Raw genomic sequence first — 14787 nt, 5'->3', positions numbered from 1 at the left:
CGATCATCTTGCATCAACTCGCCAAACTGCGTGAAAAAGATAAGTAGCCTAGGGGATAAAACAACTTTATTCGATTTGTTGCACTACAGAGCCCCACCCACAAGTTTAGGTTAAAGCTGAAAAAAGTCTTAAAAAGTAGAGAACGCGTCTACAAATGCGCCTGCGTAACAATTAAGCTGTTGTTCAAATTTACCAGCTGGAATGAGCTAATTACGGTTCTAGTTCGGCGACATAAGATTTTCACAACGCCATTGAGGTAGGTAAACGTGGACAGCTATATTACGGTTGTATAACGGAATATTACAGCTTTACAGAGTGATGTAAAAATATTCACATCATTCATTCCACATCAGCATATGGTTGGGTTTGAGCTACAGTAGGTTAATCTCGCGACTGACGACTCATTGTGTCGATTTAATTTCCATATCGTTTGTATTATAGAAATACAAGTATGAATCCCTCAAACATGCAAAATCCAAGTACAACAGGTAACTTAGTCATTATTATTATCAATGTCACTGTCAGCCGAAGAACGAAATAACTAACATTGTCAATCGATAACTCCATCTTTCCATCCATTTCATGACAGTGTTATTATCCATTACAATCTTTCCCTCTGCAGAAGGTGGAGGCCTCTATGTTAATGCTTACGAGGTGTCCTTCCCTTTTGGTGAGAACGTGGAAAGACCTCAGCCCGTCTATTTCAACCAAAGTGAACCAATTTTGGAAGGTAATTCATGGCCCAACAAGCCCCACACCCATCCATATTTGATAGGTTATCAGTCTTATTTTTATTCCAATCTTTATCTTGAAATCAGTGTTAATCGGTCAACTTTAGTACAGCCGTTACCAACCAATTATGTCCCTTACGGCTTCACAACATTTTGAAAATAACATTTGTAGTCTTACTTCTCCCGTCTCTATCCTCTACTCGTCTTCAGTGCACATTTGTATCTGCTCATCTCTCCCTTCTACTCACCCCTCTCTTCCACTGACATTTGTATCCCAGAGCCTGGGTGTGAGGCCCCCTCCTCCTCATACAGCCCCTTCATCTTGATCTCTAATCTGCGGACACACCTGTACGTGACTCTGGAGAAGAACACCTGGCTGCAGAAACGCATCCTGGATCTGGAGGAGGAACGGAACTTCCTGCGCTGTCAGCTAGACCGCTTTATCTCCTCCATGAGGAACAACGAGAGCAATGGTGGGCTGTGCGTTTGCGTGCACGCATGTGTGTGTGGTGTGTGTGTAGCCTACTAATGCTGCATCTGTTTTACTTTGACAGACTGGGGAGCTGAGTCTCAGCATGCCGTTCCAGTGAAGCTCCAGGCAGCCAGGTCACCTTCCCCTCCTCCCTCACCCATGACCACCAGGTCTGGAAAGATGCACAAACTCCTCCAGAGCCAGCCCCTCACTCGGGGCAGGAACATTCCCGGTGAGTTGGTGTCAAGAGTCTTATAGAAGATGGAACTTATTTAGTAAGCAGGATTTACAGGGGCAAGTGGACTTCTAGTACGTTTCATGTTTAGACTATGAATGCTTGGACTCTTTAATAACATGTATTACCCTTTGCAGTTTCTATACATAGTTCAAAAAGGTGTCCGAAAAAAGTTATTCCATTGCAGGAGATGTACAGCAGAAAGGACCCCTGTGCATCTTTTTTGGTTATCCAGCTAAACGCATATTCTGAAGGTGTTCCCATCTTAACATAGTCAAACAGGAGGTGCGGATGGTGGAGAAATACTTTGAAGAAGACGGCTACCTGGAGGAAGAGGAGCTGGTTTCAGATGAGGATGATTCATCAGAGGACCAGAGGTCGAAGAGGAAGGCAAGAGGAGGAGGAGTCAGGGTGGTTGGCGAAGAACCCAGGATGAAGATGAGGAGGGTTATCAGGATCACCCATGGAAGGGAGAGGCAGAGAGGTGAGCAGAGGACTTATAAACAGTGCTATACTTAATTACAGCACATGTGCTAATACAGTTCACACTGTTCCCAAAATGAACTCTTTGTTTATAATCATCATTATATTAGAATCTGTTTCACTCTTAAACCCCACCATAACTCTCCCTCCCTCCACAGTGAAAGACCCTGACGGTGTACTCCTTCGCTACCAGAAGATCCTCCACACCTACCAACGTCTTAGATCCATGTCCAAGGCATTTCAGAGCCACGGAGTGGACCGCAACACCATGGCATCCACCTCCCCCATTGCAGAGATGCTCCTGGTGTCCCCCCAGAAGGTAGCTGAGGTTGGGGAGTTTGACTCCTCCAAGGAGAAGTTGCTGGACTACGCCCGGCGCTGCTACAAAGCCCTGGACGAGGAGACCCACAACAAGGTCCAGGCCTTGAAGAAGACCCACCTGCTTCTTCCTATCTCCTACAGGTTCCGAAACTGACCTTTCAAAACCAACGATAGAGAAAGAGTTGAGATGAGAGGGAAAAGAGATTAAGTTATTTAGTTTGGAAACTATGAGGGAGAAAAGAGTAAATGTATTTGTAATAGACAGCAATAAGTACTTTTGTTTCTACCTCAGCACTTTAAGTTATTGTTTTGAATATGTTTTGTTTTCAATCCACTGTTCTGGATGGAGTTAAGTTGCATAATTTGCTCAAGGGGTTTGATGGCAGGATTGCTTGACACACAAGCTCCAATCAAAGCAATAAAGCACTTTCTAGTGAATATAACTTCTTATGTGTTATTTTCATATTAGTCGCATACGTGGAAGCTACCCAGACAGCTGCTGGGGTGACCGAGTTTCTCTCTCTAACTAGTCACTAAACATCCAGATGCTTAGTAGGCTCTACCCACCTTTGTAAAATAGAGGTAAGACTATAACACAATAAAAAGCATCCCAAGTTTCTCAAATATTACTATGGTGTCTAGCAGGGTGGTGACAGAACTATAGTATAGTAAAAGTGGTTGATGCAGTGTCTCCAGTAGTATTTCATGCAGCTGGTGTTGTAAACCTGCCATCTGAAAGGCTTCTTTCTGCTCATTCAAGAAATGCATCATAACTTTATCATAATAGTAGACTAATATAGGTAACTTAGCGTTGACCCCTGCATTTGTTGACTGAGCTAATATAACGATAGAAGTCTCAACTACGCTATGGTTTGTAATTTGTGCCAGTTTTGACAAAGATCTTGGAGAGGAAACACAAACTATAAAGGCCAAATAATGACGATGGGGCGTTCAGAGACTTTTCACCTTCGAAAGAAACCAATCACATTTGGATTTCTGCGGAAGTTGTAAACGTGCCTCACTTGGATGACAGGGACACTTAGCCAGTTGAAACCCCAAAAGGAAGAAGAATGACCAATCGTGTGCAGGGGAGGCGGGCTTCTGAGCCATGGGGGAAACAGAGGAGGAGGTGTTCCTGGTGGCCATCTTGAATGTGCGGAGTGATTGTTTAGCGAAAAGAATTAATAACAAATTGGAAATAACGTGAAGATTTGGGAAATTAAGATTTATGAGAGTGGGGCATCTAGAAAAAGAAAAGTTAACTCGGAAACTCCAGGTAAATTACCCACACACTAAAAGAAAACAATTTGAAATCTACCCTTTCCTTTCAATTTGCTTCCACATCTAAGCTAAGCGCCTATAGCCGGTGGCAACCGAGACCCCTATCGACATGGTTTAGTCTGCTATTAGAATGGGTTTTAATAGACATTTATAGTTCAGTGCAATAATGCATCGAAATTATATACTTTTGGTTCGTTGTTGAGCAGGCAGAGTTATTGCGAATTATACTTATGATCAAATATACCCTAATGATCAAAGCTAGCTTGGTGGTCGCATCATTGTTTATAAACATTTCATATAGCTTATATAGCCTAATGGTCACTTTCGGTTTACGGATCATTTCGATTTTTCGGAGTAGATAGATCCTAGTTGGCAATCTGGATCTGGAAGTAGCCTAACGTCTGAAACATTTCTACCCGTGCATGTATTCCATTGACGGACGCTCAAAACTCGCTTAGCAAGCCTTGAGTGAGGGTAGTTGCATTTAGGTAGGGGGCCCTGCAACGTGTTAAAGTCTAGATGGCAAAAGTGATGCTCCGGCTGTTTAGGTGACCTTCTGCCCTTGCTTGTGTGAAGCTGAAGTGATGCCCCATAAAATTACCTGCCGAGCGCGTTACATTGTTGCACATGCTGCCGTTACAAAGTATCGGTAACGTTCTAAACTCCACAACGCTTCAGGTGTTGACAGGACACCAGTATCACGTTCGCTACAAACGTGTGCTCGCATTCCCTGACATTAAATCAAGACTATCTGTCACCTAAAAAACGATATATTCCAAGTCAAATTAAGTTCACTACTATGTGTTCTACAGTGTATTCTAAGGTGATGTTGGATTGCATGTTTTGTTGGAATGGTATTTATTCAGTTGCATGCATTCAATCACGCCTCACTAAATATTCTGCATATGAAAGGCCAATGGAAGTTAAATGTGTGTGTAGAGTAAATTCTACTTTCTCTAATGACTAACTACAGGCTTGTGGTTAGAGGGTTGACAGTGACACTCAGTGAACTAATGTAAAAACCATGTACCCTGTTTCTGTTTACCAAACAGCTGCTTGAACAGTTGCCCCAGGTGGCAGAAGTAGCGAAGCCACAGTCTTAACTTTTAGCTTTAGTTAACTTCACAATTTTTTTATTGGTTTCCGATGGGAACAAAAAGCAATGTTGCTACTGAGCTTGTCTGCACCCATTAGCGTATACAAACACAGGTTCCCTAATTCTCCCTATGTCGATTGTTGTTGTTTTTGTTTGTTATTGTTTTCAGCCCCAGTGGAAGAAGGCATGAAGACAGTATCCTAGTCAACAGTCATGGCTGACAAAAGAAAACTACAAGGTGAGGATGACATTCCTTTCATATTCTCTTGCTGTTGGATTGCAACATTGTCACTATGTCTCAACCAAAACCTTCCAGTGTCTTATTCAATTATTACACTGTTTAATTAAGGAGATAACCCTAACTCATAGCCCGATGTTGAAGGCCTGCAGCCAAACTCAAATAGGCCCACATTGTTATAGACCTATCTAACTCTGACAACGTGCCAGGCTTCGAACCATGCAACCGTCCCACCCGTCAAGCCAGTTCTCATAGCACTGCAGTTTGAACCAGGTTTGGGTTGGCACATGCACACAGGCCTGCTTACACGCACGCCTAGCTTTTACAGCATGCATGTTTGATGAGCTGTCAGCCACGTTTGTTGTGGAAGGTGCGGAGCGGGGTGAGAGCTCCGCGTTTCGGCCCGTGCATTTAGCCCTCGCTCGGGGGACACCTTCAGACAGATCTCAGCCACACCTCCTTCCCCCAGCGCTGATTGCTATGTTCTTTGCCCTCCCTCAGGTGAAATAGATCGATGTTTGAAAAAAGTAACGGAAGGCGTAGAGCAGTTCGAGGACATTTGGCAAAAGGTGAGAACCAGTTTATGTCCTGTTTGAGGACCACAGAGGTACTTATGTTAAAAGTGAACTTCAGTCTGGGACTGTTCCCTTGTTTCCGAACAGTGTTTCTTGAACGCCTCCACCATTGATGGACCACCACATTATTCAAAATCTATAAATAATTACATAAGCAGGAAGCCTTTAATACTGCATAAGGCCTGTTTGTTGTTTTGTTCTGCGCTCGGGGAACAGTATGGAACGGAAACATTTTGTACTTGTGCTGTATTACCATACGTTAGACTACAGAAATGGAATATGTACACATCTTATTCATTCATGGTGATTGTATGTGCTGAAGTGTGATTTATCACCAGAGCTTGTATTGTATTGAACGTTTTATTTCCTGTGTGAAAATAACAGCTACATAATGCAGCCAACGCTAACCAGAAGGAGAAGTATGAGGCCGACCTTAAGAAAGAAATTAAAAAACTACAGGTGAGATATTGATATCTGATCTTTGAGTGTATGAGAAACATCATGTCAGCCATCCTTAAGCAAGCGTCTTTTTGTGTCAGCAGCAGTATATGCATGCTCATGTGAGTGTTCAGATGCGTGTTTGTTACCATGTGGACCAAACTTACCCCAAGCCAAGCTTGGGTCTGTACGCCTGCACGCCGTACTTGACCGCACAGGGCGAGTCCCTGCTTGCTAAACAAAGCTACCTCACGTCCCTCTCTTCTATTTCTCTCCATTCCTCCCTCTCTCTGCTGCCGTCCTGTACCTGCTCATCAGCGTCTTCGAGACCAGATCAAGACGTGGGTAGCATCCAACGAGATCAAAGACAAAAGACAGCTCGTGGAAAACCGCAAACTCATAGAAACGGTGAGTTGAGAACAGCGCGCACACGCACCCTTCCCCAGTCACCCGTCACACAACTGAAGAGAGCCTACGTAGAGAGAGACACCCGTTACACACCGAAGAGGGTGTACGTAGAGAGGGACATCTGTGCGGAGTGAGCGACCGAAAGCCACGGAGGCCTTTGATGAGGTTGCTGAGAGAGTTTCTATGCTGCCAGCTGTTCGCTCAAAGACGGGAGGACGTCTCCGCCCACACGCTCTCATCATCAAGTCATTTTGTCATTCAAGGCTGTAGGCAGTCATCAGGGTTTCAGAATGACCCGGGATTTGGCGTGAGGCGAGTGCTAGGCATTGAAACATTGTACTGTGTGTGTGTGTGTGTGTGGCGGTCCTCCATGGTTCTTGTAGAGTATGTGCTGACCACCTGTCAATAGAAAGAGAGATGATCAATGCAATGATCGTGCTGTGATGATGCGATGATCTTGGAATAGCCATGTGCCAGATATCTGGCTCTGATTGTAAATTGTTCAGCATTTTCAAATTGAGCTATTTCTTACTTGCATTATAAACAATGTTGATAGGTATATTAGCTTATAAATGTCAGGGGAGAAAGACCCAGGAACTCCAATGTACCGGTACCAGTACTTGTGACAAATGGCACTAAACTAACCTTGAAAGTTAAACTCTTTCATTCTTGCAAACCGCTCATCCAAACAATACACTTGGAATTTGAACGTTATGCAATGTCCGGTTTTCTACATAATACAGCCACAGAGATTCCTGCATATATAGTTTCATACTTCCGCAACCATGACCATTCACCACACCAGCATTTGATGGCATTTTCACGACATACAGTACCTCCCACGTGTCCACTAGTTGTTTGGCTTCACCAGATGGTGACCTGTAGCAGTAATGCAGGAGCTCCTCCCCCTGTCTCTCCACAGCAAATGGAGCGGTTTAAGATCGTGGAGCGGGAGACCAAGACCAAGGCCTACTCTAAAGAAGGCCTGGGCCTGGCCCAGAAGGTAGACCCAGCCCAGAAGGAGAAGGAGGAGGTCGGACAGTGGCTAACGGTGAGGGTCTCACAGATATGACTGTGTATGTACATTTCTCCTCTCTCTCTTTACATCTCTTAATATCTCTCTCCATCTCGCCCCTCTCTCAGAATACGATAGACACCCTGAACATGCAGGTGGATCAGTTTGAGAGTGAAGTCGAGTCCTTATCAGTCCAAACACGCAAGAAGAAAGGAGACAAAGAGGTCGGTGTGCTTCTGCTTCGTTCCTCCTATCCCTCTCCTCTCCTGTGTCCTTCTCTATCCCTCTCTTGTGTCCTCTATCCCTCTCCTCTTTTGTCCTTAACTCTCCCTTCCTCTCTTCCCCTAACCACCTCTCTAGCTCCCCTCTCTCTGTCCTTTGTTCTTAAAGATTGACCTATTATCCAGGACTTCTCCTCTATGCCTAAGTAGGACTATTTGTTCTCCAGAGAGATTAGGACTGTATTTAGTCCTAATGTAAAGCAGCTTCACCCATTAACATTTTACTCGCTCTTCACATGGCCCCAGACCGTGACCGATGTTAGACCAGGCATGCCTTTTAGTGTTGCTAAATTTGATCACCAGAGTCACATGTATTCAACCAAGTGATCCATGAAATAACATATATGTTCCTGCTCCCTTCCAACCACTCCCAACCCACATGTTCATCTACCCCTGCACACCCACACACACACATTATACACACATGCATTATGCACACACACACTTGGCAAAAAACTTTGTGCTCAACTACACGCACGCAACCGTACACGCTTAATACACACACACACATGGCCGCACACACAATTGCACCCACACTGTTCCAGAAACAGGATCGAATTGAGGAGCTGAAGCGTTTCATCGAGAAGCACAGGTACCACATCCGGATGCTGGAGACCATCCTACGCATGCTGGACAACGACTCAGTCCAGGTGGACTCCATCCGCAAGATCAAGGACGATGTGGAGTACTACATGGACTCCTCCCAGGACCCCGACTTTGAGGAGAACGAGTTCCTCTACGACGACCTGGACCTGGACGACCTCCGTAAGTGGGCTTTTGTTTGACTGCCGACATACGTTCTGTCTGGTGTTAGTCTTTTGATCATCTCAAATGTAGCGATAGCGTTAGAATGTCGATTCAGTACATTTTCCATTGTGATACTGTGTATGCTGACCTTGTGTTCTATCTGCCCCTACTTACTCTCTCTTTGTATGCCAACTTTTGTTTTTACGTAGCTACCTCTCCCTCTGTCTCCCCCCCACCATCTCTCGTCTCTCTAGCCCAGACGCTGGCGGCCTCCCCCCCCCCAGGGAACTCTCACCTGGAGGATGAGATTTTCCAGCTCTCCAGCATTACGCCCACCTCCACCACCTCCTCCTCACCCATCCCCCCCTCCCCTGCCACTTGCACTACGGTAAAGGAACACACAAGACACACGGAAGCACCCCTTGCACGCGCGCACACGAGCACCAACACGCCTACCTCCACCACCTTCTTTCTTCTCACCTATCCTCCCCCTCACTCGTTGCGGGCACCAAGCTGAGGAGTACTTTCTTGCACTCTCTATCACAATCTATAGGGAGCTCCTCATAGGGGAATGAAACGATGGAGCTATGGAAGATTCTACACCGCCACCCACTCACAGTCTGTAGAGAGATGAAGCTAGGTCTCGTAAAAGAGTTGTAATGGATACAAGATGTTCTTAACATCTCAGATCTGTACAGTTAAGAGGACGGGTGGTGATGGGGAGGGGGTGGCACTGTGGGAGGAAAGAAAGGGGGTGGAGGGTGGAGGAGAGGTAGAGAGAAAATAAAGGGGGAGGGGATATGAGGTTTGGTTTCAGTTGGCATGAGGCTGTAGACCACTATTTTCTATATTGACACGTCAACAATGGAACACATGTCATCGGACAATCCGCTAATTTGATGTTTTTCCCCACGTGCGTCTTCTGTACGCATGTTTTCAGGAGAACTCTGAGGATGACAAGAAAAGGGGGCGTTCGACAGACAGCGAAGTCAGTCAGGTGAGGCGGTCGTCCACAGAGTGCTCTCTGTGTTCGATGTTGTTGGTCTGCAAACATGAAACGTAACTTATGTTAATGGTCTGATTCTTCTTTCCAACGCGAGGTGAATACATGTTTTCCCGTCTCCCGTTCTGTTTCAGTCTCCCGTCAAGAACGGCAACCCTTCCTCATCGTTATCCTCCTCTTCCTCCTCCTCCTCCTCGTCATGCTCTTCCTCCGGAGCCTCCTCGTCCTCGATGGTCTCTATGGCGACCATGGCAGGGGGCGGTGGCGGTGGTGGTGCAGGGTCCATCACCGGGGGCAACAGTCTCCTAGGAAGCATGGGGGGTCTCCTCTCCAACGCTGGCAGCTATAGCAACGCTACGCAGCAGCACGCTCAGCAGGCGTCTCTGCCGCAGCACCAAACCCAGGCCAAGAACTCTCTCTCCTCCTCTTCCTCCTCCTCCTCTTCCACGGCCCCCTCCAACAGCAACCCCTGCCCTTCGAACAGCATCCTCCTCCCCTCCTCGATGGCATCCTCACCCCCCAACGCCAGCACCCCCAGCCCCCTCACACCCAGCTCCCAGCCCCAAGCCCCGTCGCCGGCCTCCAGCCTCAGCCTAGGTTTGGGCCTGAGCATGGGGAAAGGAGGGGCCATGTCGAGCTCCTCGGGCCCCAACCACATGTCCGGTCTGGGGCTGTCGGGGATGCCGGCGTCCCTGGGCTCTATGGCCGGCCTTCTGCCAGGCTCCACGCCTTATGCCCAGGCAGCCGCCTCGGGGCCTATGGGCAGCCACATGGCCGGGGCCATCGGCAGCGGCTCCTCCTCCAACTCCGCCTCCAACTCCGCCTCCAGCACCATGGGACCGTTTGGCGGGAACATGCTCAGCGGAGGCTCATCGTCCTCCACCGGCCTGCTGGGCTCAGCGCCGGGCATGGTGGGCATGGGCGGGGGGATGCTGGGCCTAGGGTCAGGACCGCTGGTGCAGGGCCCGCCCCTGGTGGCCCCCAGCCCTATCGGAGGGGGCCTGGCGCCCGGTGGCAGTTTGGGGGTCATCGGGAGCAACAGCAGCTCAGGGTTGATGGCGCCAGGCAGTGGAATCGGCGGAGGGAGTTTGGGTCTCCCCAGACCACCGAGTGGACAGAAACAGAATGGTAGCACTAGTGAGTGTCAAGTTACTACTTACTGAATGTGGAGATCGTTTATAGTCTACCTTTCTCGTTATTGTTGTGTAGGAGTGCACAGGAAATGGAACGTTATGTAGCACATACTGATGTTTTACAAAATGACAAAAGTGTGTTATTTCCTCATCCCTCTCCAGGTTATAGTGCTATTGTAGCAGACAGCACACCAGATTCCGCCCTTAACAGTGCCAGCCAATCACAAAGCAGCCAAGCCTTGTCTATGAACTCCACAGCCAATCAACCGTGAGTAGTTCCAACAAATGACAAATCGATATATCCTATGCTGGGATGCAACATGAGGGGAGCCAGATGGCTGAGCGGTTAGGGAATCGGGCTATTAATCCAAAGGTTGCCGGTTCAATTCCCAGCCATTTAAAAAAAAGACATTGTGTCCTTGGGCAAGGCACTTGCCTTCTTGCCTCGGGGGAAGAGCGTCTGCTAAATGTCTAAATGTAAATGTACACATATATTCAAATCTGATTCAAACCCACACCAACCCCAGTGTCCCTCCCTCTCTCTCTGTTGCCTCAGGAAAGACAGTGGATCCAGCCTCCTGGGATCCATGACTCTGCCGCCCAGCTCCCCTTCACCCTCTTACAACGACAGCAAAGCAGCAGGGGGCAGCCAACTAAATGGGCCGCTCTCCTACAATCAGGCCACTGACAGTATGAAGGTGAGGGGGGAGGATGGTGGAGACCAGGGGACTCCAGAAGGAATGCAATTTGAACAAACACTGAAGTTTCGAATTCTAACAAGATGGTTAGCCTGACCCTAGTTTATGCTGCTCGTGAATGTATTATCCTCTTCAAATAAACCCATTGTCCGTGTGCCCTACCCCCCCAGCCTCAGGAGCCACTGAGCAGCCTCAAGTCCATGGCGGAGCGAGCGGCTCTGGGCTCAGGAATGGAGGGAGAGATGCCCTCTCTGCACCTCGCCACGGGTGAGATAAACCTCTCCACTCGTACCGCTTCAGAATAGTCTGAGGCCTTGACTGACTGCCATGGTCCTTGACTTCAAATCAGTTTGCTTCAGGGATTAAGTTTACCCTCATATTAATCTTTTCTTTTATTCATCCTCCCGTTCCACCAACTTCCCCTTCTACCTTCAGACATTTTCCCCAGCACTACGGGCCCCCCGGGGACCTCCATGGCCCCCCAGCCCTCGCTGTCAGAGGTCAGCATCCCCCCGTCACTGGGGGTGTGCCCGCTGGGGCCCGTGCCCCTGTCCAAAGACCAGCAATACCAGCAGGCCATGCAGGAGTCGGCCTGGACGCACATGCCACACCCCTCTGACTCAGAGCGGATCAGGTACCACTTCCTGTTCAGACACCTTCGAGAGTTTTGGTGTCTTGGAGAGACAAACTAAATCTGACGCTTTTTCATCCTTCCTTTTTTTCTCTCATACCAAGCATACTCTATCAGGTCTATGTCGTGAAAGCTCTTGTCTCCCTGTCGCCCCCTGCAGGCAGTACCTGATGAGGAACCCCTGCCCCACCCTGCCTTTCCACCACCAGGTGCCACCACCTCACTCAGACTCTGTGGAGTTCTACCAGAGGCTGTCAACAGAGACTCTGTTCTTCATTTTCTACTACCTGGAGGTAAGACTGTGTTTGTGCACGCTTCATGTCACGCGTCATGCAACATGTGTGCTATTTTACCTGAAGGTTATGTTTGTTGACGTTTTCAAAACCTGCTCACTTTGTGTGTGTGCCTTCCTCTCCACCAGGGCACCAAGGCCCAATACCTGGCAGCTAAGGCACTGAAGAAGCAGTCGTGGAGGTTCCACACCAAGTATATGATGTGGTTCCAGAGACACGAAGAACCGAAGACCATCACAGATGAATTTGAACAGGTCAGAAACCTCCCGTTTCTTGTACCTTCTCCTTGTTCTCCCTTCCTCCACAGCTTCCTGGCTGGACGGCCCACCGTTCCGACCTGGTGAAGGGGCTTGTTGCTCAACTCCCACTTTAGTATGTTGCGTTTACTGCACCCAACTAACCACGGTCTCGCTCTTCATCTCGCAGGGCACCTACATTTACTTTGACTACGAGAAGTGGGGCCAGAGAAAAAAAGAAGGGTTCACGTTCGAGTACAGGTACCTCGAAGACCGGGACCTTCAGTGATGGACACAGAGCAAGGGATGACCGGACAGAAGGAAAAGAAAAGATAGAAGGACTACTGTCGACATTCCTGGATTGAACTCGACCCTCTGGGAAGAGAGATGGATGCACTGCTTCAAGCTCCTCCCCCTGCCCCCTGCAAAGCCACACCCACCACATTGCTAAACAACGCCCACTCCCACTTTGGCCCCTCCTTTTCCTATTTTGTTTTGATTGAAGCTTTTAATCATACTCCTAACTTAACTGGACCCCCTGTTTGTTTTTTGCTAATAAGTAAATCATGACGATAATGTTTTGGTTGTTGTACTGTCGATTTTATATTGTTTTTAAAATTCACGCCTCAACTTCTTCTTCACATCCCTGATCATCTTTATAACCAAAGATAATTGGTTGAATCCCTTATACCTGGCAGTGTGTTAGTCCAACAATAGTGTGTTACATGCACAACATGAGTTAAGTCAGGAGAGCCCTTCAGGGTGTGTAGGGTGAGGTGGTGGTGGTCTTAGTGGAGACTGGGTGAAACACTAGGTGAGGGGAGGAATAAGCACTAGCATGCTACATCAAGGGCTTATTCAAAAAAACACGTCATTGAAGCCTCTGAAACAACCGCCTCTCCTCTGGGTATTTGAACTCTAACTTTAAGCACTGACAACTCTGCCATAGACTGCTATTTAGCTATACCCCTCCCCCCAGTACCTGTCATTAGTCACAATAGGAGCGCGTGTTCCTCAAACCTGTGTGTCCCGGATGGGTGGAGATTTCCATTTTTGTACAATTCTTTTGCCATTGGACCAAAGGTAAAAATTGCCCAAATTACCCGGGCTGTTCACGGTTGAGAAACATGCACACCTAGTGTGAGCTTATTGCTGTTGTGACAGCACACCTACACAACACCAGCACTGATGCAGCTTGTCGGTAGTGAATGTTTACAGTGGTTCAATCCAAGCTGATGATCTTACAGCGGCATAACTGCAGACAGCGTCACATCAGCCATCACTTTTCTACCCACGTTTCATAATGTCCTCACTTTTTTTTTTTACCTCTTTTGTTGTGGTTCTGATTGCATTGCACTTCCAATTTGAAAGAAACAACTCACTCAGCCAAACCCACACAGGTAGATCTTTCCTTTACTCAGGAAGTGTTTAATAGATCATTTGTGAGGAAATTTACCAGTAAAGACATCCATAGCAGCACAAAAGACCCACCCCTCCCTCATGCTTAAGAAATCTTATTTTAACTGCTCCCTCCACCACCATAAACATCTAATTTCATAAGGCTTTTAAAGGAAAATCCTCCAATGTTTGGAGTTATATTTTTTTTGTCTTTGTTTTTTTTGTTTGTGTGCCTGTGTTTTTTCAGACAAGAAAAAGCATTTCAGTGGCTAAGAATGAATGAAAACCCCGTTTTGAAAAGGATGTGTCCAAGTGTCAGCTGGGGAGGTGTCAGACAGAGCTCCTGCAAAGCAAGGCGTCCACGGACAGTTCCGTTCTCAAAACCATTTCCCCTTTGGTGGTTGAGCAGCAGGGAAGGGCATTTACCATCATCCCACAGCTCAAATGTGAAAATCATTTCCCTCATAAAGGTGTTGTACATGTGTTGTTTCCATCCTTCTCGTTTGTCATTGGGTTGTCATCTTGACAGCACGTACAATGACACTTGCAAAGTGGAGCCGGGGGGTGGGGGACGGGTCAAAGTAAATATGACATAACCATGAATAAAGGATTGTAAAATATGAATAAAAGAGTTACTTTTCAGAAATACCTGTGCACGAGATGTTATATTGTGGTTAATATTGACCACTCACTGGAAGGCTTATTGGCATATTACACTGCATTCTAACAAGCTGCATTATTCTCCCTCCGGGGACAGTAGTTGGCTAGGTTGAATTTCATTATGTTCAATATAGGTAGCGGGAAGGCAAGGCAGATTCTAGAACACAACACAATCAGAAAAGCTAAAGTTACAGTTCTGCTAGTATTTAAAATACACCGAGGAAAGAAAGTTAACTTCCAGTATTCTAGAACATGCTGGAAAGAAAGCTCACGGAACTGCCTGTATTCTCGAACTCAGCAGCCTTCCTATGTTCAACTTTGGGCAAGCCTGCTGCTACTGTTGACGGAACTTGTCCCAGAAACTTCCTATTCCTCCTTGAGTACCCAAGTGACGCAAAGTTCTCCCGTCACCTC

At 47.2% G+C, this 14787-nt stretch overlaps 2 protein-coding genes across 4 annotated transcripts; both read left to right on the top strand.

The window, feature by feature from the left end:
- Positions 1 to 43: 43 nt before the first annotated feature.
- Positions 44 to 2623, top strand: ccdc106b (coiled-coil domain containing 106b). Its single transcript, XM_047019852.1, has 7 exons — positions 44 to 256; positions 442 to 488; positions 623 to 730; positions 1010 to 1204; positions 1286 to 1435; positions 1713 to 1922; positions 2080 to 2623. The coding sequence occupies exons 2-7, from the start codon at positions 452 to 454 to the stop codon at positions 2394 to 2396; spliced, it is 1017 nt and encodes a 338-aa protein (XP_046875808.1). The 5' UTR covers positions 44 to 256; positions 442 to 451; the 3' UTR covers positions 2397 to 2623.
- Positions 2624 to 3341: 718 nt separating this feature from the next.
- cnot3b (CCR4-NOT transcription complex, subunit 3b) lies at positions 3342 to 14359 on the top strand. 3 transcript variants are annotated; one of them, XM_047019401.1, is made up of 18 exons: positions 3342 to 3518; positions 4789 to 4857; positions 5359 to 5426; positions 5817 to 5891; positions 6189 to 6278; positions 7201 to 7329; positions 7422 to 7517; positions 8120 to 8339; positions 8531 to 8709; positions 9262 to 9318; positions 9459 to 10461; positions 10620 to 10725; positions 11014 to 11155; positions 11326 to 11422; positions 11591 to 11789; positions 11947 to 12079; positions 12208 to 12333; positions 12506 to 14359. In XM_047019401.1, the coding sequence occupies exons 2-18, from the start codon at positions 4833 to 4835 to the stop codon at positions 12602 to 12604; spliced, it is 2844 nt and encodes a 947-aa protein (XP_046875357.1). In that variant the 5' UTR covers positions 3342 to 3518; positions 4789 to 4832; the 3' UTR covers positions 12605 to 14359. The 3 variants fall into 3 exon arrangements, with proteins under 3 accessions (XP_046875357.1, XP_046875359.1, XP_046875360.1); XM_047019403.1 differs by having other exon boundaries at positions 3355 to 3518; positions 8126 to 8339; XM_047019404.1 differs by having other exon boundaries at positions 3355 to 3518; positions 8576 to 8709.
- Positions 14360 to 14787: the final 428 nt, after the last annotated feature.

Source organism: Hypomesus transpacificus, chromosome 4 (genome assembly GCF_021917145.1).
Source record: "Hypomesus transpacificus isolate Combined female chromosome 4, fHypTra1, whole genome shotgun sequence".
NCBI lineage: Eukaryota > Metazoa > Chordata > Actinopteri > Osmeriformes > Osmeridae > Hypomesus > Hypomesus transpacificus.
This window is presented reverse-complemented; position numbering and strand designations above follow the sequence as displayed.